The sequence below is a fragment of the Sitodiplosis mosellana genome, unplaced genomic scaffold (assembly GCF_009176505.1).
Source record: "Sitodiplosis mosellana isolate CC-2019 unplaced genomic scaffold, AAFC_SMos_1.0 Smas_scaffold_1, whole genome shotgun sequence".
In the NCBI taxonomy this organism is placed as follows: domain Eukaryota; kingdom Metazoa; phylum Arthropoda; class Insecta; order Diptera; family Cecidomyiidae; genus Sitodiplosis; species Sitodiplosis mosellana.
Genome location: NW_022595244.1, coordinates 17,398,347 through 17,426,053, shown reverse-complemented (window position 1 = coordinate 17,426,053; position 27,707 = coordinate 17,398,347). Strand labels below are relative to the sequence as shown.

The 27,707-nt window shown below is 35.7% G+C and overlaps 5 protein-coding genes across 21 annotated transcripts; 2 read left to right on the top strand and 3 right to left on the bottom strand.

Annotated features, from left to right (window-relative positions):
• Window positions 1–199: 199 nt before the first annotated feature.
• LOC129580449 (uncharacterized) lies at window positions 200–4,062 on the bottom strand. The gene is made up of 11 exons (XM_055470889.1): window positions 2,960–4,062; window positions 2,561–2,901; window positions 2,331–2,499; window positions 2,101–2,264; window positions 1,945–2,017; window positions 1,797–1,874; window positions 1,083–1,423; window positions 856–1,024; window positions 624–787; window positions 469–541; window positions 200–400 (listed from the first exon to the last, which is right to left on the bottom strand). Exons 1-11 carry the CDS (start codon window positions 2,976–2,978, stop codon window positions 318–320), a joined length of 1,674 nt encoding a protein of 557 aa, XP_055326864.1. The 5' UTR covers window positions 2,979–4,062; the 3' UTR covers window positions 200–317.
• Window positions 2,960–8,251, top strand: LOC129577505 (protein I'm not dead yet-like). The gene is made up of 10 exons (XM_055464767.1): window positions 2,960–3,589; window positions 3,647–3,869; window positions 3,983–4,049; window positions 4,169–4,218; window positions 4,339–4,487; window positions 4,564–4,678; window positions 4,761–4,883; window positions 5,008–5,743; window positions 5,819–5,982; window positions 6,053–8,251. Exons 1-10 carry the CDS (start codon window positions 3,555–3,557, stop codon window positions 6,212–6,214), a joined length of 1,824 nt encoding a protein of 607 aa, XP_055320742.1. The 5' UTR covers window positions 2,960–3,554; the 3' UTR covers window positions 6,215–8,251.
• Window positions 8,245–16,131, bottom strand: LOC129576722 (tyrosine-protein phosphatase 69D). Of its 2 annotated transcripts, none has more exons than XM_055462374.1 (13): window positions 14,871–16,131; window positions 14,358–14,475; window positions 13,243–14,284; window positions 12,293–13,175; window positions 11,936–12,217; window positions 10,795–11,859; window positions 10,558–10,691; window positions 10,313–10,465; window positions 10,113–10,242; window positions 9,860–10,017; window positions 9,481–9,782; window positions 9,249–9,384; window positions 8,245–9,155 (listed from the first exon to the last, which is right to left on the bottom strand). In XM_055462374.1, the coding sequence occupies exons 1-13, from the start codon at window positions 15,016–15,018 to the stop codon at window positions 9,054–9,056; spliced, it is 4,653 nt and encodes a 1,550-aa protein (XP_055318349.1). In that variant the 5' UTR covers window positions 15,019–16,131; the 3' UTR covers window positions 8,245–9,053. The 2 variants fall into 2 exon arrangements, with proteins under 2 accessions (XP_055318349.1, XP_055318251.1); XM_055462276.1 differs by having other exon boundaries at window positions 11,936–12,223; window positions 14,871–16,122.
• Window positions 16,132–16,365: 234 nt separating this feature from the next.
• Window positions 16,366–17,779, top strand: LOC129577862 (eukaryotic translation initiation factor 1A, X-chromosomal). Its single transcript, XM_055465668.1, has 2 exons — window positions 16,366–16,746; window positions 17,399–17,779. Exons 1-2 carry the CDS (start codon window positions 16,543–16,545, stop codon window positions 17,639–17,641), a joined length of 447 nt encoding a protein of 148 aa, XP_055321643.1. The 5' UTR covers window positions 16,366–16,542; the 3' UTR covers window positions 17,642–17,779.
• A 1,589-nt stretch (window positions 17,780–19,368) lies between these two features.
• LOC129576783 (serine/threonine-protein kinase Pak) lies at window positions 19,369–27,501 on the bottom strand. 16 transcript variants are annotated; one of them, XM_055463837.1, is made up of 12 exons: window positions 27,176–27,451; window positions 26,462–27,100; window positions 25,736–25,930; window positions 25,458–25,523; window positions 25,266–25,369; window positions 25,128–25,181; window positions 22,973–23,150; window positions 22,626–22,849; window positions 22,298–22,541; window positions 21,508–22,197; window positions 21,128–21,393; window positions 19,369–21,006 (listed from the first exon to the last, which is right to left on the bottom strand). In XM_055463837.1, exons 3-12 carry the CDS (start codon window positions 25,794–25,796, stop codon window positions 20,923–20,925), a joined length of 1,971 nt encoding a protein of 656 aa, XP_055319812.1. In that variant the 5' UTR covers window positions 25,797–25,930; window positions 26,462–27,100; window positions 27,176–27,451; the 3' UTR covers window positions 19,369–20,922. The 16 variants fall into 16 exon arrangements, with proteins under 16 accessions (XP_055319812.1, XP_055318494.1, XP_055319279.1 ...); XM_055462519.1 differs by having other exon boundaries at window positions 21,508–22,212; window positions 27,033–27,100; XM_055463304.1 differs by having other exon boundaries at window positions 27,033–27,100.
• Between the last annotated feature and the right edge of the window lie 206 nt (window positions 27,502–27,707).

The following is a 27,707-nucleotide window of genomic DNA, read 5'->3' as shown; positions in this document are numbered from 1 at the left end:
TGCTCTGTCTGCTTAATTTCTGTATGATGCGCAATATATTTGAACGGGAAATTGAGTGTGTTGATATTTAAAATCAGACCTGACATATCGCTCATTTAAAACAATGATATCACCGTTATTTGTGTACAATGCGAAATGTTATCTAAGGAGATTTTCTATTCGCAACATTAAAAGTGAACTCTCGAAATTGAGCCAAGAATTTTTTGAGTGCGATTATGTATTTTTTATTAAAATTCTTTATCAGAGAAATTGTGAATTGTTTACCAAAACACATTATCATATCAAAACTCATTCAATTGAAGCGATAAAAAGAACAATCAATCTTGTTTTTTGTAAACGTCCAATCTCCTTGATGCAAACAGTGGAAGCTCCTTACGAACTGTGTGAACAACATTCAAGTCTGCAATAAAAATGACATAGACTTTTAGCTATTTTGAAACATATGTAAGAACATGAATAAAATCGAACCCATTTCATAGAAGAGAATTTCTTCAGCAATTCCTGCTTTGGCCTGAATATCCCCATTTGGATCGACAACCATCTGATTAAAAAAAAAACGAATTTGTTTCTCTGTTAGTAGTGGAAAAATCGATATAACCGTATTTTCAAACTTCAGATCTTACAGAATGGCCATAAATCACATAATTGTGTTTCTCATCACGTGCGGAGGATATGGCAGCCACATAAAATTGATTTTCACTTGCGCGAGCACGATGAACAATTTCCCAACTTCTTGGTCCAATTGAAATACGCTCATAAGCCGCTGGGATAAATAACACCTCACAGCCTGTAAAATAAGTAAAAATTGAATAGGAATTGTTCAAAAAAAAAATTGCGTTCATCAAAACAGCTCACCAGCTTTCGCATACATTTTGATGAACTCTTCAAAAAAGCCATCGTAACAAATTGCAACACCGCACTTAATTCCATTCACTTCAAATGTGGTCATATCGTTCCCGGGCGAAAATCGATTCACTTCAACAATGTCGACTCCGTTCTCATAATGAATGTCACACAAATGGACCTATAAACAAAACCACTAGACTTCAAATTTGAATTTTTAGCTACTTTTTTTCACTTGCCTTTCGATGACGTGCAATCAGTTCACCGTTTGGATTCCAAACAGTCGATGTATTGTACATTTTGTCACCGTCTCGTTCAACAATTGAACCACCCACTATGTAAACGCCAAACTTTTTGGACAATGTGGAGAAAGTGCGACAGATTTGGCCATCCTCAATGGTTTCTGCTACACTTTCGAGGAATGGAACGTCAGTAATGCACTCAGTGGCAAAGTTTTCAGACAATGCAATTACATGGGGTTGATGTTGATTAACAGCTCTCTCAACCATTTCTTTCAAATGGATCATAGACTTGGCTACATTTTCTTGCGAAGCAAACTGCAGCAAACACACTCGTAATTCTGAAATGTTAATTGTTTAAGTAAAATAAAAAATGAATTCATTGCGATTGATCTCATTTGTATTACTCGAAGTCATCGTTTGGACGTTTGAATATAGGAGCGTTCGTACTTGAAATCAAGCTGCATCTGGGTTCTGAACCTTAAATAACATTGTTAATTAATTCAATCTTATCATTTAAATTCAGACAGGAAATATCGCTTCGTCATTAAAAACAATGATAACATGGTTTTTTGCGTAAGTGATATTGAATTTTTATTCAAATTCTTTCTCAAAGAAATTATCAATTGTTTACCAAAAAAACATTAAAATAATTATAGCAACCGTATCAAATTAAAACACAATCAATTCAAGCCATAAGAAATGTCGTTCAAGCCATTTTATTGTAAACATCCAATCTCCTTGATGCAAACAATGGAAGCTCCTTGCGGAAATTGTGAACAATATTTAGGTCTGTAACAAAAAATGGCATAGATTTTAGTTTTCCTCCGAAAGGTATGTAAGATAATAGCTAGAATCGAACCCATTTCGTAGAAGAGAATTTCTTCAGCAATTCCCGCTTTGGCCTGAATATTTCCGTCCGGATCAACGACCATCTGATTCAAAAAAACAAATTTGATTCTCTTATATAGTAGTGGCAAAATCGATATAACCGTATTTTTCAAACTACAAATCTTACAGAATAACCGTAATTGACATATTTATGTTTTTCATCGCGTGCGGGGGATATGGCAGCGACATAAAATTGATTTCCACTTGCACGAGCACGATGAACAATTTCCCAACTCCTTGGTCCAACTGAAATACGCTCATAAGCAGCCGGGACAAATAACACCTCACAGCCTGTAAAATGGGTAACAATTGATAAGAATTGTTTAAGAAAAAACTGCATTTATTAAAACAGCTCACCAGCTTTCGTATACATTTTGATGAACTCTTCAAAAAAGCCATCGTAACAAATAGCAACACCGCACTTAATCCCATTTACTTCAAATGTGGTCATATCGTTTCCAGGCGAAAATCGATTCACTTCAACAATGTCGACACCGTTCTCATAATGGATGTCACATAGATGGACCTATAAGCAAATGCACTTGTTTTCTAGTTTGACTCTTTAGCCATCTAAATTTTCTACTTGCTTTTCGGTGACGTGCAATCAATTCCCCGTTCCGATTCCAAACTGTTGCTGTATTGTAAAATTTGTCACCATCTCGTTCAGCAATTGAACCACCCACTATGTAAACGCCAAACTTTTTGGACAATGTGGATAAGGTGCGACAGATTTGACCATCCTTAATTGTTTCTGCTACACTTTCGAGGAACGAAACCTCGCAATTATACTCGGTGGCAAAGCATTCGGGCAATGCAATGATATGGGGTTGATGTTGACTAACGGCTTTTTCAACCAACTCTTCCAAATGAATCATAGATTTGGCCACATTCTCTTGCGCTGCAAACTGCAGCAAACACACACGTAATTCTGAAAATTAACTTATTTGTAATGTTGATTGAAACAAATTTATTCTGATTGACCTCACTTTTTTCACTCGAAGTCATCGTTTTCGTTTTGGTCTATATAACAGTGTTCTCACTAGAAATCAAATTGCAACTGATTTGATAATTTTATCTGGTCGATGCTTATATAGTTTCGAATCAATTAAACCTTGACACATAAAACAAGACTGTAATTTCGAACGATCATCCTAATTAAAAACGAATACAGCCACTGCTGCACGCAAAGTGTATAACAATATTTGCATTGTAAAGATGCACAACGAATCCGTGCTACGGATTGACAACTTATGAAAATTTGCGTGCTGTTTTTGATCAATTCAGTCGATAACACCACCCATATTGAATGCATTTTTGTTCTCATTGTTCTAATAGAATATCGTCGATTTTTTTCGCCTCCTTAAAACGATGATAAAAATAATCAATTTCATTAATCAAGAATTCTCTCCAGAAAGATTGTCGCTTGAAAAATGATCAAGCCAGAATACGTAGTAGCCCATAGCCATCAAAATGAATCCGATTTATGTCAAATGTCTTGACAAGATTGAAACTTTATTAACATCTTATTTGCGAAATGTGTCAAAACATTGGAATAAAAATGAAATGAAATAAAACGTAGCTATGGAGGAGGAATCTATGTCCCGTGGTGCCACATCGTAGGTATGTGAATATATTCTGCACAAGTTAGTTTAATACTTTTTGTTTTGATTTAGAATTTGTGGATTTTTGCGAATATTTTGGATTTTTCACTCGTGGGAGTTGCTATGTATTCCATGTATACTTGATTGGTGTCCGAAGCTGTTCTTGGGATTCATTGATCACATAACATCCTTTTGGCATTGGCTAAAGCGGTTTTTAGCCTTGTATTGGAAGTCGTTGACAGTTTTAATAGTTCCGATTGCTCTTTTGCCAATTATTCTGATGGACGATAAGCCTGTAAATAAAATTTATTTGCATTTTCAGATTATAGTACCATCAGCATTTCTGCATTATTTGGGCTTTTAAATTGAAAAAAAAAACAATTTGTTCATCTCTCGATATCATTGCAGGAAAATCGATGTTTGTACGTTTTATTGTTGGTAGGAATTTTTTGGTCTACCGTCGCACTTCCAATACGTGAGTGTTATGTGTTCGCTATAATTAGTATAATTATTAACCACTCAGTTTTCGATACACTTCAATTTGGGCTCATTTATATATTCTCTGAAAAAATGATAAACCGTTTATACTTACAGCGGTGACCAGTATGTTACCCGTTATTTTATTTCCAACTCTTGGTATATTGGTGAGTATGGGACTGATGAAAATATAATTTAAAAAAAATCTAAAGTTGAAGAAAAAAATATAGACTACTTTGACCAATGGAAATGCCATTAAATAAAAATACAAACGATATTCGATCTAGAGCACAAACGAAACATGTGAAGCGTATATGAGTGAAGAGAATATGAGCTTCATCTCGGAATTGATAATTGCATTGACGGTGCAGCATTGCAATTTGCACAAGCGTGTTGCATTGAAGATAATATCGGTCATTGGATGCAGTCAGCGAAAGTGAGTGGATTATGAATAATGAACCGCCGCATTTTCGATGATTAATGGAATTTCCGTGTGACCATGTTTTTTCTAGGTTGAATTTTGGTTTGATTTCGGTCACAATGTTTATTTCGATGTGGATTCCAAATTCAGTAGCTATGACGACAATGGTGCCGATCATCAAAGCCGTTTTGGAGGGATTGGAAAATGTTAGTACTTTTACGATTTGAAATAATTTAAATATTTTCCTTTGAATTTCACCTAATTTTACTCATAAAATTCTGTCATCAGGAAGGTGTTTGCAAACTTTACATTGACAATAACGACCCAGAAAATCATGAGCGGAGTTCATCATGGCATCATTTGGGACATAGTGCAAAAAAGCCATCAAAAATCACTATGTGTTATTTCATGGTAAAAAGTGGAAATTATTTGTATTATATGTATGACCAGCACCGCTGCCACTGCTGCTGCATACACACTTATTTCTTTTCTTCCTTTTCAAACGTGTACATAAAATTATGAACAAAATTCACAGGGAGCGGCTTTTGTTACTTCGATCGGCAGCTGTGGCTCACTTCTTGGAAGCGGAACGAATTTCGCACTGAAATATATTTACGAAAATAAATTTACCGGCCAAAAGATTGACAATCTCCAGTGGATGTGTTTCAATGTGCCATTGATGCTTATCAACACCGGTGCCACTTGGCTTTATCTACAGTGGTATTTTATGGGATTGTTTAGAGTAACAAGTGACGAAGCCATACAATATAACTTAGGGAATGAGGGTAAAAAGATTGTCAAAAAAGTCATCGCCAAGCGATACAACGAACTCGGACCTATTTCTCAATGTGAAATTCAAGTGGCATTGTTATTAGTAGTCGGAATTATTTTGTATATCCTAAATTCAGCATTAAATTCTGGATTTAAAGAAGCACCATTTTCCCTTCTAATTGTGGTTGCTTTGTTTGCGTTGCCAGCCAATTGGAATTGGCTCAAATTCTTGACTGGCAAATCATCTGAATTTCCAAGAACCAGGGCGCAAAGCTTAATCACATGGAGATATATCAATAGAAAACTACCGTGGAGCCTATTCTTTCTCTTGGGATGCGGATTTGCACTAGCTCGAGGTAGCAAAGCCTCAGGAATGTCTAAGATGTTGGGCAGCAAGTTATCAAGCTTAGGTGGATTGCCATTTTTAGTGCTGTTATTCCTGATTTGTCTCTTCACACAAATCATCACCGAATTTATTTCAAGCATTGCCATTGTAAACGGTATGTTTTCGAAAATGAAAAAAACCAATGTCTGGGTTGGCCAAGCTAAATGCATTTGTTTCAAATATTATTTAGTGATATTACCCATATTGGCTGAATTAGCCATCAGTATCAAAGTACATCCACTGTTTTTAATGTATCCATCAACTATATCGTGTTCAATGGGTTTTCACACAATTTTTGGTACTCCTCATAATTTGATTGCAGCCGAAGTTGCAAATATCAGGACCAAGGACATTGTAAGGATGAGAAGAATTTAAATTGATTTCTTAGAGTGTTTAACATTAATGTGACCAACCATTTCATTAGGCAATCGCGGGACTGGGGCCATCGATTTTTTCATTGCTCACAATTTGGGCCGCCTTTCCTACATGGGGAAGAGTTATTTATCCAGAAATTGGCACTTTTCCTTCGTGGGCAAACGTTACAACATCCAACGATAATAATCTCATCAATCAGCCATGGCTCTAAGTGTGTAGTCAGTACCTTAAATTGAATCGATTAGCCTACTTTTTGATGTCCAACTCTTTTTTTTTATTGGTATCCGTTAATTAATTAAAAGTGAACTTAATGTCAAGTTCGCCATCGACTATTTGTTCACTGTGCACAGTCACGTAATGAAATTAAAATCATCATCAGACGATGTATTGTTGTATTCCCATCGGAAAAAGGAAACTACGTATACGAAAAACACTATAATATAAAACTATAGTTGACCAATTGGACATATAGTTGAATGGGTTATGTCAGCTCAGAACCAGTCATATAAAACAATAACATTTTAATATTAACTTTGTAATTAATGTGTCAACTAAAATGATAAAATGATTCCATAAGCTTCACATGCAACTTTACAACAGACAATTTTGCTAATATTTATGATGCAGACCAGGTGTTTGTCTCTACCACAATTGACAACTTAATGATTCTAGTCACGTTTCACTAACTCATTTAAATCATTTGCTGTCACCTTGATAAATGTTAAAGCGATTGATATTCATTTTCATTTTAGTATGAGTATGAGCATTGAGCACTGAGCAGTATTCATTACCTCACCGGCTTAATGAAATGAATGCAGTTCAAATTTTCATTTTAGCTTGTTGCGAACAATATCTCGTACCCATAATTCTTGCCTGAAAAATAAATGGAAAATCACAGACTCGATCTATTCTGTTTTGTATTTTACTCATTTATTTCGTATGTATAATTTTGCGGTTGTTCTGCTTTATACAATGTATAAACGTAATACACAATGAATAATTACCAAAGTAAAGTTTATGTTTTTTTTTGTTGTCGTTTATAAGAGTTGTTGTAGAAATATAGCTTACGAAAAAAAAGGAAGAAAATTTTTAAAACTCCTTTGTTAATCGTTACAGTATTAGTATAAATTTTGGTTTTGTGTTGCTATCATTAATGTTGTCGTTTTATTTTTGGAATCAGAAAGATCGCAGACAAAATGTGATTGTATATCTATTTCACTTTATTATGTGTTGCTCCAAGTATTTAATCGAATAAAACCAAATAATTCGATATACGCACATTTCTTTAGTCTTAAAATTGTTCCATGGAAACACAAGTCACGTGTAAAAAAATGGATTTAAAAAAAAAAGTTGATAAATTTGTATAAATTGTATACGTAGTCTACAGCGGGTTGAAGCAATCGATACAAAATGTGACGAGACATAAACTACGTTCTAAACAAAATTCCACTAATCTCGATCCCATACTAATTTGGCGTCCATCTTTTTCTTTAGTCACGATCTTTTTATGTCTCGACCTATTTTTGTTTGTAATCATTACATTTTATTTGTTTGTTTGTTTTTTGCAGTCTTTCAACAGAAAAAAATGCATAAATATACTGATTAGAATGTTTTGTTGATTTTATTTTGACTAAAATATTCCAATGTGAACATGGAACATGCCGTAGATAATCTGAACCAAGATGTAAAATCGAATTTGAATTCGAATTGTAATTCAAATTTCCTATTTTGTTTTAAATTCAAATTCTTTTTATTTTTGTTTCAAATTTTGATATTCCAAACCATAAGTTATTTTTCTTTGAATAATTATGTAAAATTACCCTTTGGTTTTGATTTTGAATATCAAAAAAATGCTATCTAATCGTTGATTTGGCAGTAATGTAATTTCCAAATTCAGAAAATCTACTGCAATGTCACACTGGCTATCGCAATTTATTTGCGTTAATTGCTACAAATATCATAAAGATAAAACACAAAATTGTAACGAATATTTGTTTGATGTTTTTATCTGACCGTTTTTTTTTAAATTCTAAACTATGTGCGATTGCGCACTTTAGAACCGAAATCAAGAAATACAAAACATATACGAACTAATAAGATCGATGTCAAAAAGGACTACACAGACTTGATTTGGGGGATTGAAGAAAAAAAAAATTTGTACAAAAACTGTTCTGAAAACAAATGGCGTTAAAATTGACACAATTTTTGCTGAATAAAAATTATGATGAAAAAACGATCAAAAAGAAAACATAACATGTTGGTTGCTTTATTTCTATGACTAATATGGCAAATTGGTATTTAATTTCGATTCGTTTTCTAAATTAATACATATGACAAAAACATGCTCTTATCCTCTTTAAAATAATCATATTTTTTTGTTTTCTTTCAATTATATATTACGGTCACTTATGACAAATAATAGAGTCATAATCATTGATTATAATTATGCGTAGTTATTTGGAAACAGACTACATTTTTTTTTTAATTTCATGTCATTGTCTTATTTTTCTATGTAGTATTTTGTGAATATGTCATATGCTGTCGAATAGTTTATTTTGCAATAATTGGTTTGCATTATTTACAGAGGGAAAACGCTTTTCTTTTTCTGCTAGATTGGGCCAAAATGTTTCCCGTAACTAGAACGTTGTGACAAGAAATTGAAACAAAGAAGTTCAACGCGAACAGTAAATCAAAATCGAATTTACAGTCCAAATTGAATGACTGAGCCATGTTATGACCCTTGGTAATCCACATAAAATAAGAGATGGGTGAGATTTTACAAATAGAACAATTCAGAGAGACTACTCACACCTTCTTCGACTGTCACATTTGCCACCGTGGCGCATTTCCTATGTCTCTTTTTTTTACAAATTTCATAGATGAGTAAAACCATTTCACAGTTTTATAATAATTTGGTTTGTCCTTTTTGTAATCCGATATAATTGGCCCAGGTGGCCTTTCATATTATTTCTTTAAAAACACATTTACACAACTTCACATATGATTTTCTTTTTTCAAACAATATTTTCGTCACTATTTCACAACTTCGTCTAGGAGTTGGTCTTGACGGATGGTGATGGCGATGAGTCCAAGTCTGATTTATGCAAATCGGCATAATTTGCTATAGCTCTATAAACGAACTCGTATTGTGCCTGCAAGTGAATATAATCATGAATAATCGTAGCCAAAAAATGATAAACCAATGGATCTAGATTCCATCTACATGATAAATGATCACAACTTACATATGTGCTGAGGAACTGACTACGCTGACTACGTAATTTTCGCACAACCGTACAGACATCGACCTTCTTTTCCAATCGCAGTTGCTGCACCAATATGCACAGTGTCACAAATATTGAACTACGATCAGTACCAAGACTGGAAATTTGATGCAAAAAAAAAACAATGTTAATCTCTTTCCAGTTTCACACGAATCTTAACCTCTTTGAAATGCAAAATTCAATATTTCATTACCTGCAGTGCACCACAATGGGGCTAGATACATATGTGGGATTTTCATGTAATGCTAGTGTTTGATCGACTAGTTCAAGCATACCACGGGTCACTTCGGGTACTTCACCTTCCACCGTTGGCCATCCATTGTATTGGAATTGAGTCACTTTAATTGTATCTTTTATCTTGAAATTGGTAACATTGAATTCGCGCCGAGTGTAATATGGACACGATTCACTTTGCATATATTTCACTAGAATGTGATCGTATTCGACTTCATCGTCAGCCCAATAACGTGGGCATTTACGTGGTCCATCACCGATCTGGTGGGCGAAATTAATACAACATTTACATAATTAGATATCAACTTTTTGAACAGAAGACATGGCTGATGACTTACTTCTGAAATCATTACGATCGTACTGATGCTTTGTTCGGAAAGCATCCGCCAGAAATCACCTATCGTCTCTTCGAGAGGGTCTTGCGTTATGATAAATGATTCCGAATTATCATAGCCCTCCATAAAGGTGGCATTTATGTATGTGGATGGTTGTGGACCTGTCATTTTGCCATTTGAAAAATTCGATTTAGACAATTAGAAAACGGGCGTTCCGCGTTCAGCTGATAAGAACAAAAATGAAAGAATTCCTCACCGATTGGTGTGAGAATGACACGATTTCTATCGTATGGGATCACACTATCACTACGGTTTTTGTTGCGATTTTCTTCGCTTGCTCCAACTGCACAACTCTTGTTCGTTTCATCCAGCACGGAATTGAGTCTCTGTGGATGGAATTTGATGAAAATTGAAAATTTGCCAAAACAAACAACACAATTATTGTGATGAAATTACCTCAAATTCAATTTCCAATTTGCATTGGTCTCGGCTGTCATTTGATCGTTGTTTCAGCTGTTCGACGGTGCTATTGAGATCTTTCAGCTGAATCTCTGTGTTTCCGAACTGAGCGACATCAAGCAATGCACGGTACAAGAAAATGTATTGTTTCTAAAAAGAGATATCAATAAAATATAATTTGGTGGATGATTCGTTTTAATTGATTTCAAATATTGAACGGCAGTTATTCTCTATCCACTTACCAATGATTGAACTAAGAAATTTCGCTGATGACGCATATCGTAAACAGTATTGAAGATGGACACTTGATTTTCGTCTTGTAATTGCTGCATCAATGAGTCCAAAGCGACAAGTGTTCCTGTGCGACCAACACCAGCTGCAATTGAACCAGAACAATTTCGTTCAGAATTCATGGGAAACGTTAAAAAAAATGAACTGAAAATTCAGTTTGAATCGAAAAAAGAAAAATCAAAACCAACCAGAACAATGGATCAATATCGGGCCGCGTTGCAACGAATAAACATCATTAATTTGGCGAATGAATCGAATCACTCCAAGTTCGGGAGCCATGAAATCCTTCCAAACCAAGTAATGGTATTGAGTTATGTGGCGTTCCTCTTCTTCGTCACCACTGACACTGCCGTTACTCAAACCGCCGTTTCCGTTCGAATTGACGTTATTATGTGCTGAATGGGATCGAGTAATTTTCAATTCACGAACCAGATAGTCGGTGTAGCGTTGTTCATGTGTGAATGCAACGGTAATTTCTCCAAATTTCTGAGTATCATTAATTTGTTCAGGCCAATACTTGGCACACTTTGCCTTATTGTACTCCTCAAGATTTGTCAACATTACGATAATTTCCAGGTGTTGTTCCCAAATCATGCGCCAGAAATCATTGACCGTGCTATCCATTGGTCCTTGGGCACAGATGAACTTCTTGCGCTCTTTATAGCCGATGACAAAATTTGCGTTGATATAATCCGTTCCACAAGTCATTCCATTTGTCAAACGTTCTGACAGTTTCACTCGCGTCTGATCATATGCTTTGATATCTGGATATCGGTTTTTGCCCGCATTTTCTTTGGCATCTGAATTTTTCGTTGTGCGATCATTGAATCGATTGGGCAACATTTCGTACTCTCGTAAAAATCCATAGTCAGTGTCTTTGTGTCGCATAATGTATGCTTGTAGCAAGTCATCTCGGTGAATTGGCCCGATGTCAGTTGGCTTTTGGACTGTTGTTCCCAACAAATGACGACGACTCTGATTGTTTCGTCCGCCACAGAATGCACGGCTCAACGAATCACGCAGACTGATCACATCGTTTCCTTGTTGTTTCGTTGAGTTGACACGATGCATTACACACAATGTGGTCAACAGCACCAGCACGAGAAGGATCAAGCCACAAAGCACTTGCGTTAAAATGCTCAAGATTTTTGAGAGATTCTCCTCTTGAACGGAATCAATTGCCGTACTCATGTTCAACGGATCCATGTATTCACTGTATGTGGTCAACACTTCACTTTTATCATCTTTGTTCACTGAAAAAAAAAAAAGAAACCAACTCTTTAGTATCATCATAAATTTTTTTGGGGTTGTAATTCTATCTAAACATACCAATCACTTCAATGTAACCGGAGTAAATGCTTTCCGAATCCAATGGGCCATCGTAAACGATATTTTCAGCATTATTTCCATCGACAATTTGAATACTTTCCTCAGCTCGGGGTGCAGTGGTTGTTGCTTTGCCAGTTTCCGGATTTTCCACTTCAATTGCATTTGTGCTAACCTCACGACGAACCAATCGATCGAATCGACGTTTTCGAGTTTTTGGTATTTCACTGGGTTTCGGATCTTCCGGTTCCTTCTCATCTGGTTCATCTGGTTCATCTGGTTCATCTGCAACTGAAATTTCGTTTTGGGAACACATAAACACAGATACTTTAGAAATTACTTGGTGTCGTACACACTTACCGTCAATCAATGGTTTCGTTGTTGTTGTTGTTTTCATCAATCCAATTGAATTTGCTGCTGATGAACGCTTCGATGGTGGTACAAATCCTCTGAGCAATCTACGGCACTCAGCATTTTGGACTCCTTGGAATCCGTCATTGTTATTATTACCGTCACCCAAGATCACTTCCCTGTGGATGGTCTCGGTGGAGAGTGTTTCCGCGATGTAAACACCGCCACGATAATTTGTCTCTGCATGCACCTCATGATAAGTACTGATATTCAACTTTTTAATGTCTGGAAGTTTGTAGCTTTCCAATCCAAGATATTCCGGCATTCGCACCAAATAGATGCGATAGCCACAGATTGGTCCGTTTCGCTCGGACAATTCCGGCATGTATACTTTGATTAGGTATTTGCCATCAGAGCGAGCACTGCCCCAAAGAATTGGCTTCCAGTCCGGTATGTATCGAGGCGTTGAGCATTTTGCAGTGGCAACAGCGCCTGGTTTTCTGCTTCGTGTTATCGCCGACACTTTGACCGTAAACTCAGTATTGAATGGCACATTTTCGAATTCGGCTTTTGTTTGTGGTGCAAGAGCTACTTTTGATTTTGGACCATAGGTGTCATTACGCAATGCATGGTTTTTCTCCGACCGATACGATGCAACGCCATTCAATTCAAGATTATAGCTTACGATCACTCCGTTGCGTTGAAGAGGCGCGTTCCATTGCACGGATATGACCGTTCTATCGGTAACATTACAATGTACTTTCAAGTTGGTAGGAATGCTGGCAGTGCCATCGGATGTGGCGCCTGTGACACTAGCCGACCAATTGCCACACTTTTTGGTCAGTTCATTGCAGGCACGAACTCGAAAAATGTATTCAGTGCCGGCTTTTAACTGAAAAATAGAATTACATTGAGAATTAGTTTGTGAATCACGTTCAATTTGTCAATTAAACACTTACATTGTCAAACATGTACGGTAAATTGCGGCTATTTTGTGGATGTACGGCCTCTTCGATGATTTTCGACTCGTTCGCCTTTAAAGCAACCGTTAATTCATAGTACTGGATGTATTGCAGTAAATGGGCTGATGGTGGATGCCATCCAATTGTTATTGTTTCGGTTGTCATGCCTTTAACTTCAATCACTGGTACAAAAACTGGATCGACGGCAAGTGTTGTAACTGGTGTTTTGTGATCGTACACAGGACTATCCAATCCGATTTTATTTGTAGCCATAATTTTTAAATAGTACGTTGTATTTGGTTGAAAATTTTCCAACACATGAGACGTTTTATTTCCATTGAGGCGTTCTTTGTAGTATAGGTATGTTGGTTCACCCTCTTTCATATATTGAACGGTATACTTTGTGATTGGTGAATTGCCGTTGTTCGTTGTCCAATTAACAAAGATTTCAGTAGCACCAACTGCTTCAACTGTCTCAAAATTGACTTGTGGTGCATGTAGCACAAAAACAGCTGAAGAACCGCTAACCAGTCGAGAATTGTCAAATACCTGATCATCATCGTCGTCGTATGGTACTTCAACAATACACGAATAACGGCCCGTATCCTTTTTTGTGATATTGGCCAAATCAAGTGTAATATTTACTCGTTGTTCGTTCAAACGATTGATCTTGGAGCGATTTGCGACGAATACTTGATCAAAATGAGATGTTGCCATGGGCCGTTTGTCAATGGAATTTGCGTCATCTTTTACCCATTTGATGGTTTTCTCAAAATCGGCCAACGGATGGGCTTCAATCACACAAAATAACAGCACACTGTCACCAATTCGGGGTTCAATGCGTTCAGCGCTCTTGGCAACAATTCGCGGCTGGATAACGGCAGCAACAGAGAATCGCTTTTTCTTCGGCTCAGCGCCGCCATCGATCGGACCAAATTGCTCACATGTGTAAATGCCGGTGTCATTTGCTTCAACTTTTCGAATTGTCAGCGAGTATTTTTGACGCGGTAGCTCATTGTTATCAAGCCGCAAATGGAATCTGTTGGATAAAAATCCACGTATGGATATGTATTTGAGTTTTTGCAAAAAGTATTTGAAATGTCAAAACAAACCTTTTATTCGATTCCGCAATGTTAACACCATCTTTATTCCATTTGAATGGCACATTTGATTCCGTTTCACATAAAACGGTGAAATTACTTCCAATCACAGCATATTTTCGAATGGGTTCTATACCGAAAATGAACGAAAACACAAAAAATTACATTGATTACAAGCGACTTATCTTTAATTAACAATTCATGGCGATAAAGAAGATAGAACGTGATTTGTTTTTTTGAACGATACACAAAAGAACAGAACAGAACAGAACAAAACGGAACGTGAACGAATGAGTGAATGAGTGAGCGCAACTGAGTACATTGTGAGTGGGCGAACGTCAAAGCGGTACTCAAACAAATATACTAAAAACACACCCCAGAATTCAATACGTATACACCATATTAAAGCAGTAATTTGACTGCATGTTTCCATGTTGCGCTCACTCTTAATCGCACGCTCATCTCACGCACTCATCGTCAGATGGATGAAATCCATTTTTTTTATTTCTCCTAGTTTGGTTTTACCTAATTGTTGGTCAGCTTGTTGTTCCTCGTTGGCGACCACCGAAATGTTTTGAATGTTTGCACTTGCAATAAATAAAGCAATTAAAATGACGATCGGCGTTTGATTCATTTCATAAAAATTCCAATCACAATATCGACGGCCGAACATTGTTCACAATGTCGCGCGTCAACGTTGTGTGTGTGTGTGTATTTGATGCAAATATTCAATGCAATTCGATATTTGATGTTTGTTTCACTCGTCCTGCCTGTCGAACTATTTTCTTTTTTCTCTCTTCTCTCACACACTTAACTCTCCCACTTTTGCTTCCTTTCGGGTTAAATCGCACAAATTTCCATACGATTCGCAAGTGGTGATTCACAAAAAAAATGTTGCTATATCAAAGCCATTGGGATCGGTATATCGGATGAATTTCCTATTGGTTCGACGATTTCACGGGCACACAAAAAAAAACATACACAATTGTACAATCCACTAAAAAAAAGCGAAATTTTGGTCTCGGTGTTCAGTCCCTTTTTGTGTATAGTACGTTCGATTCTGCGGCCGTAAAAAGTTTCACACAACAAATCACACTGGTCAATCATTCACCAAAAATCACTTGGTGATTACCATCGTTATTAAATGTGGTTTCGTTTCGAAACACTTCGAATACGATTTGAATTTGGCAAAAAAAAAAATTCTTTTTTCTCGCTTTATTTGTTGTTGATTCGATCGAGTCCAAAGAACCGAGAACAAACAATATACAAAAAGAAATGTATGTACACTTAAAATTTGTTAGTTTAATCGGCTTCAATCGTACACTACTGCCAGCCTGTTCTTCTCACACATCTCTTTTTGCTTCGATTTTCGATGTGTATAGTTGTCTGTGTGAACGCTTGAATGACCGTGCTGTTGGTGTGCGTACTCACAGAGATGTATGCTCATTATTTCGCAGTTGCTCAACACACCACACACACAGACACACACATAACACAATACACACTCGCACATACTCACAGAACGATTCACCGCGCAAACATACTAGATTTTCTTTTGGCATTCATGTCATTTTAAATTAAATTTTCTACGGTCAAAGTTCAAAATGAATATGATTTTACTTTTTTTTGTCTAAATTGAACCCCTTAAATATTAGCTGTTTCATTTTATCAACGACACTGATTGCTTTAATCGCTCAAGTGACTTTTGCCACCCATTTCCATCGATAAGTGATCAGGCGATTAAGCTTTTTGGTTGGATTTCTCCTCCGTTCTTTGTCAATCTCAATCTATGGAATGGAATGATGAAAGTCACACCGATCATACAAGTCATTATCTAAAACAAAACGGCTCAATTGAAGAATAAATAAGTGAAGCATATTCACGGAATTAGAAAATTTAAAAGTGCTCCTCCCTTGCCTATACCTCCCATCAAAAACAATGTGGCGACCTCTACAATGTGCGCCAACTATGCGATGACACTTTCCAATGCTGTTCGCCAATTTTTCTATTGTGTTGGTGTGCCTTTCAGCATTGAGATTATCAATTGATTCACACATTCAGTCTCAATTTTGGTGACGAACAAACTTGTTCAGAGAAAACCAAATTGAACAAAAAAAAAACCTAGTGAGAGAGGAAAAAAAGAACCATTTCATCTCAATTTCGATTGCATTAAAAAGTGTAGAAAAAGCGAAGAACCATGCCGAAAAACAAGGGAAAGGGAGGGAAAAATCGTCGTCGTGGTAAGAACGAAAACGAATCCGAAAAACGTGAATTGATTTTCAAGGAAGACGAACAAGAATATGCCCAAGTCACGAAAATGTTAGGCAATGGCAGATTGGAAGCAATGTGCTTCGATGGTGTCAAACGCTTGTGTCACATCAGAGGCAAACTTCGGAAGAAAGTAAGTGATGTTTTTTTTTCTGATGAAATTACTAATATTGAAAACAATCCAGGTGAAAAATGCACACGTTTTGATTTATGAAGGAGAGTAAAAATTGGTCCCACGACAGAAAAATTCAACAATTTGTATAAAAATGGCGCCTTTCGAAATCTTTCCAACAAACAAAAAAAAAGTTGTGAAATTTTTGGGTTTTTTTTCGAATTTGATTGTTAGCATTGTGAAAAGTGCTGAAAAGATTACGCATTAATGTTTTTCCCTTTGTTTCGATATTTTACGCATAATTCCGTGATGATGATTGTGTGCCAGTCCGAAAGTTGAACAACTTTACACATATGCTATGATTGTATGGGTGTGCACTGTGCATGCAGTAAATGACATTAGTCTCGGCACGCTCCCCAACGATCATATACTATAATATCTCATGCATTCGCAACCTCGTGTTATGTGTGTGTATATAACAGTATTTTGACATGAGAAGACCACACACTACACTGCAAATTTTTGTTGAAACACAAAAAAAAACTGCTAATGATTTGCCAGTTTTTTATTTCAGGCCAATGACTAATTTTTTCCGCAAACATTTCTCAAACGTGACTTCGTTCAATGCAATTTTTTTTTTTAATTTGGTGTGACTTCCTCTCGTTCATTTCAGGTCTGGATCAATCAAGGCGATATTATTCTGGTTGGTTTGCGTGATTATCAAGATTCAAAGGCCGATGTTATCCTCAAATATACACCCGATGAAGCAAGAAATCTAAAAACGTACGGTGAATTCCCCGAATCGGTGCGCATCAACGATACAGTTACATTTGTTGAAGACGGATTAGACGAAGACATTGAATTTGGTGATGAGATCAGTTCCGAAGATGATGCCGATTCAGTTGATGCTATTTGATAAGGAGGAAGCACACGCAACTGTTATCGTTAAGAGAATTATGTTAAGAATAATCTATTTCTTCGCAAACAATTAACTGGTGAAACACAACAGAAATTCGATATACAAATAAAATACCACTCACAAAAAAAAAACGAATGTCCATAGGCCTTTTTTCATTCTGAAACTGTATGATGTTCCAGGAATTTTTTTTTATGGTGTTCTAGCCCATTTTCAAGTGACTACTTTGTATTTACATTAAATTTAAGGGACTAAGAATATTCACACACTTCATCCTTTCACATTCACACAGATCCTTTTGAATATCAATCGAATGACTCATCAAGAAGTAAATATCATTAAACGTAAAAAATTACCTCACTTTTGATGAATGGATTATCTCACCTAATTAAACATAACCATAGGTTGATTATTATGGTGTGAAGTGTCGTTCAACCACATTTTCAGCTGTTTAGTATAGCAGCTTAATAAAGGTATGATGTCATCGCAATGTATTATCAGCAAAAAGTACCTGAATAAAACGCCCAGCCGGGAAACACAAAATTAAGAAGAAAATCTTTTTTTAAAAAAAAGTTCTTTATTCATTCTATAATACATTACTAGAAATTTTGTGTTTGTGAGTCTATTTTTGGTGTAAGTTCAATAGCATGTTTGTTGCATTTCTTGATATTGCTAATTGATTTGAAGCAAAAAAAAAAGAGAAGGATTTATTTAATATTTCATATAGATTTGTTACTGAACGGATACGGTTGTCAAATTCAGTTGCTTTCACAATAGCAAAAAAAACATTACTTCACAAAGCCAAAGAAAATGAACTCCGAAAAATGGTTGGTTGCTACAAGTTTTTAATTTTCAAATTTCAAATTTCAATATATACAAATTATTATGCCGATTATTTTAAAGAAAATTGATGTTAAGAGAAAATTTCTTGTCGAAATACTTTGATTTTGAATAAAACAGTTTGCGAATTTGTTTTTTGTCTCTACAATTTTCACAATAAAATCAATTGGAACCGACACAAAAATGAAAAATAAACTAAACGAAAACGAAAGCCTAACAATATGTCACGATGCGTTTCATCTGCGTCTCTTGATATTTTTTTTTCCTCAAAATTTGTTGTTTCTTCACTTTCATTTTTGTACGAATGCTAAATAAGCTTACAGACTATTTTCCGATATTCCGTCATTTCGATTCACCTATAATCTTACAGTATTACATTTTTTTTAAGTTAGTGTTAATATATAGTTTTTTTTTTATTGTTGTCTTATTTAAGTAGTGCTTGACGATTTGTTTTCTCATTTAAGTATACAATTAGAGATAAATAATTGTAATAATATTCGTTTGAAATAGTAGTATTTCTTCAGTTTTTTTTTTTCAACCAAAACAATAATAAAATGGTATAAATAAGTCAGTGAAGAAAAAAAAACAGGAGAAAATATGGAAATAAAATGATAGTGATGAAGGAGAGTGTTGATGTTTTGGGCCGGTTTAAATACTTGAAGATTTTCTTCTTGATAAAGTGGAGCATGCAACAAGATGAGATCATGTCGCAAATTGGACGCCAGAAGTGGAAATCAAAAATGAGTTTTCATAAGTTTGAGCTCGATTTTTCAAGGTCATGGTCGGATTTTACTGGATTCTCAATATAATAATAAAAAACGGGGAAGGGAAGGTGTTTTTGTTTTGGTAGCTTGTTGGACTTGTAATAAAAATTAAAACAAACAAAATAAAGGGATGAACATATTTTATTTGAGTGATATTTGAATGAGTTGTGGTTGTGTGTGTGTTTTTTTTTGTTCGAATTGGCAAATCAACAAAATGCGTAAAGTAAACAAAAGTTTCGACATTCAAGAAAAGAAAGCCTATTCTAGCAGTGAGCTTGCATGCAGTCATAAATATGCAGCAGGTCTCGCTGTCAGCATTGTCTATTGATCAGCTCGATTTCGTACTAATCTACGGTTTTCTGCGAAAAAAATTTCTTTTGCGTATTTGTTACATTTACATCACTATTACATTTTATTTATTCTTGAAGCTTCTACGAAATGTGTTTTTTTGTTGTTGTTGTTTTTTTCTTCTTTAATTTTAAATACGTCACATATTCGACCTTCCACGGTTTTTGTCGTTTTACTACTGTTAAGGCATCCTTTATTCATATTCATCATCGTTAAAGGTTTTGTGTGTGTGTGGTGTTTGTGTTTTACAAGTCTCACGCAGAGTGAATGCGGTATGAAAAGAGTACATGACACATTGAGGATGAGGACTTATCATCATCATGTTGATGACGGATTTGTGAAACAAGATGAAACATGAAAACCAGAACGAAAAAAACTTTCGGTAGTAAATGAAACGACCGTCATTAATATTTGATACATGTATATACGGTACAATGCTTCGCCAAAAAAAAACAAAAAAAATTTTCGCACAAATAGCCGACACCTTTGCAACTCCACTTAAGCCGAAAATCTAAGAAATTACGAACAAAACGGTTCTCTCTTTCTGTCACGGTGTTTTAATTAAATACTATGAATAATTTAGTCTAAAAACTGAAAGTTACAATTCAAATGTTCTACTTTGTCTCTCCTTCAAAACACATAAAATTCACTCGATTTCAACCGTACAACTCCCTCTCTTTCTCTATATTTCTCTCTCTCTCTCTCTCTCACTCTCTCTCTCTTTTCGCCGGTCTTTTACTTGTCTTTCTCAATTTCAAACTCCATTAAAATGCTTCTCTCCGAAAATATCCATCTTGCAATCTGTGCTAAAAGTGTGTATTAAATACACCGAAAAATATTGCCGTTAATTTATTCATATTTTCATTTCAGATTGTTTCTCTTTCTTCACTTCATTTCATTGCGCAACAAATAAGCATACTATTTAAATTCTCAAATGTTATCTGTCATTCAGGTTATACGTTCTATGTCTTCGTTCGCATTTCTACAAATCCTTTCTAACTCAGCGCATGTGTTTACAATTAAAAAAATAATATTCAATAAAAATCAAGCACAATATTTCGATGAGTTTTAAGATCTGACAGAGAAAAAATAAACTCTTAATATTCCATCTTATTGATTAAATGCAAAAACAAGGCTTTGAATTCTCTCTTTTTTTTTCAATACAAAACTAAAAAAGAGAAGAGGAAAAAAAAACGAAAATGATATTTCATAAAGGTTGTGTTGATGATAGCGGTACTGCTTGATTAATGACAATAGATTTGATTGATTAGTTTGCTTAATTACTGCGTTTACTGTATGTTGTGTCGATACTAAGCACAAGGAGGTTCGCTAATGACCTTTTGCTGCTTCCTTAGCGGCAAGGATTAATGGAGTCAAGCTCGCTAATGGACGCGCTAATTTCAAGAAAGTGTGCTGCAAATAAAAGAGAAAAAAAAATGATATCAAATTAGAATTTGGGGCATTTCTTATTAGAAAAAAAAATTGCATCAATTTAATCGAGCGTTGATTAAATTTAGTAGAAAAAAAAACTCACCTTTAACAGTTCAGGTGCACCGGCCCGTTGTTCAACGTCTACTTCTAAGCATTGATCAAGGAAATCCTGGAATATTGGACTGAGTTTTTCCATTTCCTTAATCTCCGGTTTGCCATTCGTTGCAATCAGATACAATGCTCTCAGCGGGTTTTCATTCAAATATGGTGGCTCGCCTTCGATCATTTCGATAGCCATAATACCTAGTGACCATAAATCGACTTTTGGACCGTACTGTTTCCGTGTTACGACTTCGGGTGCCATCCAATCTGTATGCAAAAGAAATGGATTGTTAGTTTTGTTACTCTTTCCCTACGTCGATCTCCATTTACTTTTAGTAAGAAAAAAAAAATTTGTCAAGATAAACGTGATGCTTAACTTACATGGAGTTCCAACCATTGTGGTGCGCTTCGATTGTTCGGGCGATATTTGTGCACAAAAGCCGAAATCGGTTAATTTCACACTTCCGTCTAAGCCTAATAGTATATTGTCACTTTTTATATCTCTATGTATCACTTGGTTGCTGTGCAAGAATGCCAACGCTTGTAATACTTCACGGCAAACTGCTGCAATTTGTCCCTCATCCATGCACGTTTCGGTGACAACATCGGTCAGCGAACCGCCCGGCAAGTACTCCATCACCACCCATAACTCTTCACCAACTAAATAACTGTCTAAATAGTTCACCACATTCGGATGTTTATTCTCTCGCATCACCAGGATTTCATTGATGATTAATTCTTTTTTGGGCTGTTGTGACAAATTCATTTGTTTTATGGCTACTTCCATACCGGTTGAGCTCTCGATTGCCGTGTACACTGTACCAGATGCACCTTGGCCAATTTTCTCGATTTTCGTGTACTTCCGCGTTGGATCGCCCACACTTACAATTGTTCGCAGCTTATCGAGAATTTCTTCGTCGCTCATTTTCTTCTTCTTGAGACCGCCATTGTTTCGTGGCGTGGTCTGTGGCGCAGCCGGTGGAATTTGATTCAAAATCGTACCACCACTGGTTGGTGTAGTGTTATTACTGCTGCCATTGGCCGTTGCTGAAACAGGTGATGCTGGGTGCACTGTAGGAACATGTTCTACAAATTAAATTCATTCATACATTAAACCCCAAAAACCACAACCCGAAATTGAAACAAAGAGAAAGAAGAATGTGTCACTTACCTGGTGATGTTGGTTTCTGTGTTGATGATTTCGAAAGCACCGCATTGTTCGCCAGTTTTGGTTGCATGTTGTAGTTAATTGAATTCGGACTATAAATATTGCTTGCATTGTTCTTATTCTTATCAAGTGTTGGACTTTTTATTGCAACCGATGCATTCATCAAATTGTTTTGCACCGATTGAGCTTGATGTTGATAGTTGATGGCGCTCTCCGTCAGATTTGTTTCGTCCAGCGGTCTCGTGTACTGTAAACACAAGTTGAAAGAAACCAACACAATGTTAATAAAATTTCAAATTTCAATTGTCGATCGATGCAAAAGAAAACCTACTATTGATTTGGTTCGTTCGGGTCGACTAGAGATTGGTGGTGGTGGAGGTGCATTGTCATCGCTGGACGCTTCTTCATTGACTGAATTGTCGGTAATTTGTAAGCTTTGTTGCGTTGACGATTCACTTATAATCGCTGGATGCAATATTTGCCCACTGTGATGCGATTCAGAATCGGTTGGCGTACTACTTGGCGTGCTGCTGCTCACATGACTCAATGATGAGGCTAAATTTGTAAGTAAGTCAATTTGATAAATTAAACACATGACACATGGAATAAATTAAGGAAATTAAACTGTCACCAAAAAAGGAATGAGAAAGAAAACAACAGAAATCTGTTTGCACTTACCCGAATTTGTAGCGGTTGTTGTGGCGGTTGTGTTGATCATATACTTGGAGCTGGGCCGTTGTTTGCTACTGTTTTCAAACCAATTTAATACATCTAAAACAGCCTGCGGATTCTTCTTTTGCTCTTGTTTGCTAATATTCGAGCTCATGAGCAATCGTGCCCATGCTTCGGGCATCCCCTGTAATCAGAACACAGACAAAATTGAGTAAAGTTTCCGAAAGCCAAACACATAAACAGCAAATTACAATGAGGTGAACAATCGACGGACCAAAATTGATGAAAAAAAAGAAACATTTAACAAAGTGTTTCTGGTCGATTCAGCTCTCTTTTCCATTATTGGCTTGACAAAAAACAAAATTGCCCAACACATAAACACAAAATGTATAACTTTAAACCGTTCCAATTATCGGCTAATTGACTCCCGATTGTTTTGAACATGCATTAAAGAAGGTGACACAAAACGCCAATATTACCAATTGCACGAATGAGAGGAAAAAAAGCTGAATCTTGTTTTGGTGTCAAAAATGGTGTTTTTGTTTTGTAACCTTGCAACCGACATTGCAAAGAAATCCTCACGCAATGAGTCACACGAACATCATTGAAAATCGGTAGCTCGATCCATTTATCGATTTTGCCCATTTCCCCGGAATTTCTTTACAATTTTTTTTTTTCGATTTGCTACTGGCTACAGGCATAAACGTACATTCCAAATATAATTTTGACCAAAAAATGAAAAAAAAAAATACAAAAGACAATAACAAAAAGAAAAGCACGAATTGAAATCACACACAAATATGCAGCTCAGGCAAACAGACACATAAAAACACACGATCACACCGTGCCAATGAACAAATTTCGAATAGATTTTGTGTCGATACAAAATTTTGTATTTTTTTTTCTCGCCTTTAAACCAAAACAATAATAATTGTGACACAAGCAACAAAAACTCAATACTTACTTTCAAAGGCAGCTTGAAACGAAAAAACAAAACGAAATAGAACATTGTGTGAACCAAATCAAAACGAAATAAAAAAATAACGGATCCAGGAAAATCAACATAAGGTTCGAATAACGAAAAGTAAAAAATAAAACGAAAAATTGTTTAGTCTAATATCATATCTTCATAGAAGAGATTGGAAGTTTTGGTATCGAATCGAATCACTTGAAAGAAGAAGAGTCGACGACGCGAAAGAAGAAATGACAAAAAACACACACACACACACATAATTGCGGTGAAACTGTTTTGTGGGCGAAATTGGAGTATTTAATAGTTAATTTATTGAAATGATTTCTTTTTCTTCGTTTCCGTTTTCGTGTATGTGGATGCATTGTTCTTCTTAATGGTTATTGTTTTGAATATTGTCACATGGGAGATAATGTTTCAATGATACCCGACTTTGAAGTGATGCGATTTGAGAGAATACTGATTTTCTTGTTTCTTCTTGTGAAAAAAGAAGCGATACGTTTTCGAAATAACTCAAATAAAAACAACAAAATAAATCGTTTCTGTTCCTTCCATTCTGCCGATACGATGCCAAATTCGAAATGCAAATGGAACTGAAAATTTAGTGTGCAAAAGGCGCAAGCTTTGACAAACCGAATTATTATTTACCATCCGAATGGCGACTATTGATTGGAAATTTTAAGAAAATGAAAAACAAGTGTTGCCAAAATCTCCAATCAAATCTAAATTGATTTTGTACAAAAGCCAATCCAGTCCAATTCCAATAATCAAAGCTTCCAAATTGTAACTAAAGACTTGTATGAATCAAATGGTTTTAAGCAACTTTCAAAAACTATATGGCATATCCAAAAACAGAAAGAAGAAACACAATTCAAACGCAGAATTAAAAAAAAATGAACAAACACAAAAGATGGATTGTATATTTGAATTAGTTTTATGAAATTCATGGCCAAAATTGTCAAAAAATATAATAAATGGTTGTGTTATATACGTGAAAATCAGTCGCCATAACGAAATGATTTTGCGCCCAAAAAAAAAGACAGTAGTAAACAGAGCCAATCAATTGAACTAAGATGTAAAACGCAAGATGTTAGCAAGAACAAACTCTTAGAACTAAATGAGAACGTAAGCGGTTAGCAAATGATCTGCGACAAACGATTGAGCTAAATTAAATATTGAATGTTAACTTACCGTGAATTCACCGGTGATAGCATCGAATCCCACATGAACCGTATGCTCAAAATTCTGCAAAGATTATGGAAAACGATTCGGATAATGAATGAGCCACGGATTGGTGTATGACGATGGACAATTTCTTACTAAACTCACCGTTGGATACGATATATTTGGTTTTGAATCGGTGCCTGGCTTTGGCATTGATCCCTTAATTTTACTCTTGGAAGTCTTCTTCTTTCGATCGCCATCGTCAGGTTCTAACAACCATAAAAATATTTGTATTAATCATTTGATTGCATACGTATGTGTTGGGATTGAAATGTATGTGTGTAATCGATTTCATACCTTTTGGTAGAGGTTTTAATTCGACAGCCGGAGCGCTGTCACTGCGATGATGATCTGATTTAAAACCTTGATTTGTGAAAAACACAAACAACAACAACAACAGCAACAATGAGAATGATTTCAATTGAGAGTTTTGTAGGTGTAGTTTATTCGCTTGACAGCGCTAATTTACGTCATAACCAAGCAATTGCTGGTTGTGATTTAACGACTCATTGCAACATCAAATGCATCAATAACGATTTAAATTATAAATGTTTAATCGATGCGAATTAAATTACCTCGATTTGTGCTAGTTAATCGAACTGGCGGAGCAGGCGGTTTGTCTTCTTCACTCGACATTTTTTGTTTAAATAGCTCTTTTCTCTCTGATGGTTGTTGTTGTTATTTTGGGATTATTTATTTATGTTTAAATTAAATCAACATAAAATCGATTTTTGACACCGATTCTCCGAAGCGAACACAAATTGTCTTTTCTGAAATTGGTGGAAATTAAGCATGTCAAAATTAGTTAGCGGAAACGCAAGATTTGTAGCATAGAATTTTAAGATAGAACTCTCTTTCATTCATACACACAACGGTTTACACTTTTTATTGTATTTTTTTTTGCTAGCATTTGGCTCACACACAAATAAAACAACAGACAAACACACGACGGTTTTTTTTTCGTCTCTCTTTAAGTTTTTTTTTAGGCGACAGCCTCATTCATTTCGACGCTCGTGTATCCAAAAGAGAGCGAAAATAACGATAGTAAGAACCAAAAATATCTTTTCAATCGCTTAAATTCGTCAAGATCACGGCTGCACCCAATGACATTTCTGTCTGTACACACATCCGATTGCATTGGTATGAGCATTAGTCGTACCAGTTGTAAAATGATTTGTTGCTCTTTTCATCTACGCTTTTTTTCTTTTCCACTTTTTTTTTACTTTACACAAATGTTACTCATTCGCGCTATGAATCAATTCACGAATTTGGATCGCATTGATAGGCAACACCAAACGTACACACATTTTTTTTCTGTGTCTCACACTTGAAACGCACCGAAATTGCACATCAATCGAAAAAAATTCGATTATCGAAAAAATTGTCATCAATGAAATAAAAATGACTTCGTTTTGGTTTGAGACCGATTTTTCACTCTCTGTTTCTCACTCTCTCATGGTTCTCTCATGTCATACACCACAAAAATATCGCACTTCAACATTTATAGGTTTTACTTGAGTTTATTTTTTGTTTCGTTTTGAGTATTGAGCCGACTGACTCAACATCGTCGATGGCTATAATCACATTGGAAATCGCGTTATAGCATATTATGTGGTTGGTTAACATTTATCCATTCCATTTTCGAACGTGTGGTACGGCCAAACAAAACAAATCGATAAACGCCAAAATGGAAATTTTCTTCATTCGTGCATTTCAATTAAATGGAAACGACCACAACATTCTCACATACAAACTCACTTGCATTCGGAAAGAGACACATGGAAGAAAGAAAAAAAACTTAAATGAAATGAGAAAAATTCATTTCACTTGCAATTTATGTAATTTTTTTTTCTGTTCGTTTATTTGACGCACATTTTACGATATTTTGTGAATTTGGTCGGTCAAAATTTCTGTTCCTTCAGCTCAACGGGGTATTTAAACTTAAAAGGAAATAAAACAGAATAGCAAAAACACAACGAAAGAGAAAAAAGACACCAAATTCAAAATTCACGCACATAAATTTTTCCTCATTTTTCCCATTTACACACACCGCAAAGCGAAATTGAAATGAAAGGACTGAATGGAATGAATTCATATACACTGAAGCTGAACGGCGCAACCGAGCACGGACTACGCTGTTTGATTGATGGGCTAGAGCAAGAGCGCACGCATACACACTGTCTTACTCTCCTCATTCGAATGGCGTCGCGTGTGTTAGTGAGAATGCTGTTGGTAGTCTTTTATTTTCTGTAATTTTATTGCCTCTGCTGTCGCTGCCATATTTGATTCCGTTCTCAGTATTTGTCGACAGCAGAGAAAAAAAACAATCGCGCGAGAGAACGACAACAGCGCTTTCGTATTGGTTTTTGTATTCATACATACATAGCACACATTGTGTGTAAGAATTTCACTTCCACAACCACATTCAAGCGATACTATATTTGTCTTACTCTCTCTCTCTCTCTCTCGCCTTTGTTGCTGTGAGCGCATCCAAAACGAATCTTGAAACGTCAAAATTGGGCATATGAAATGTCAACAAACGAAGGT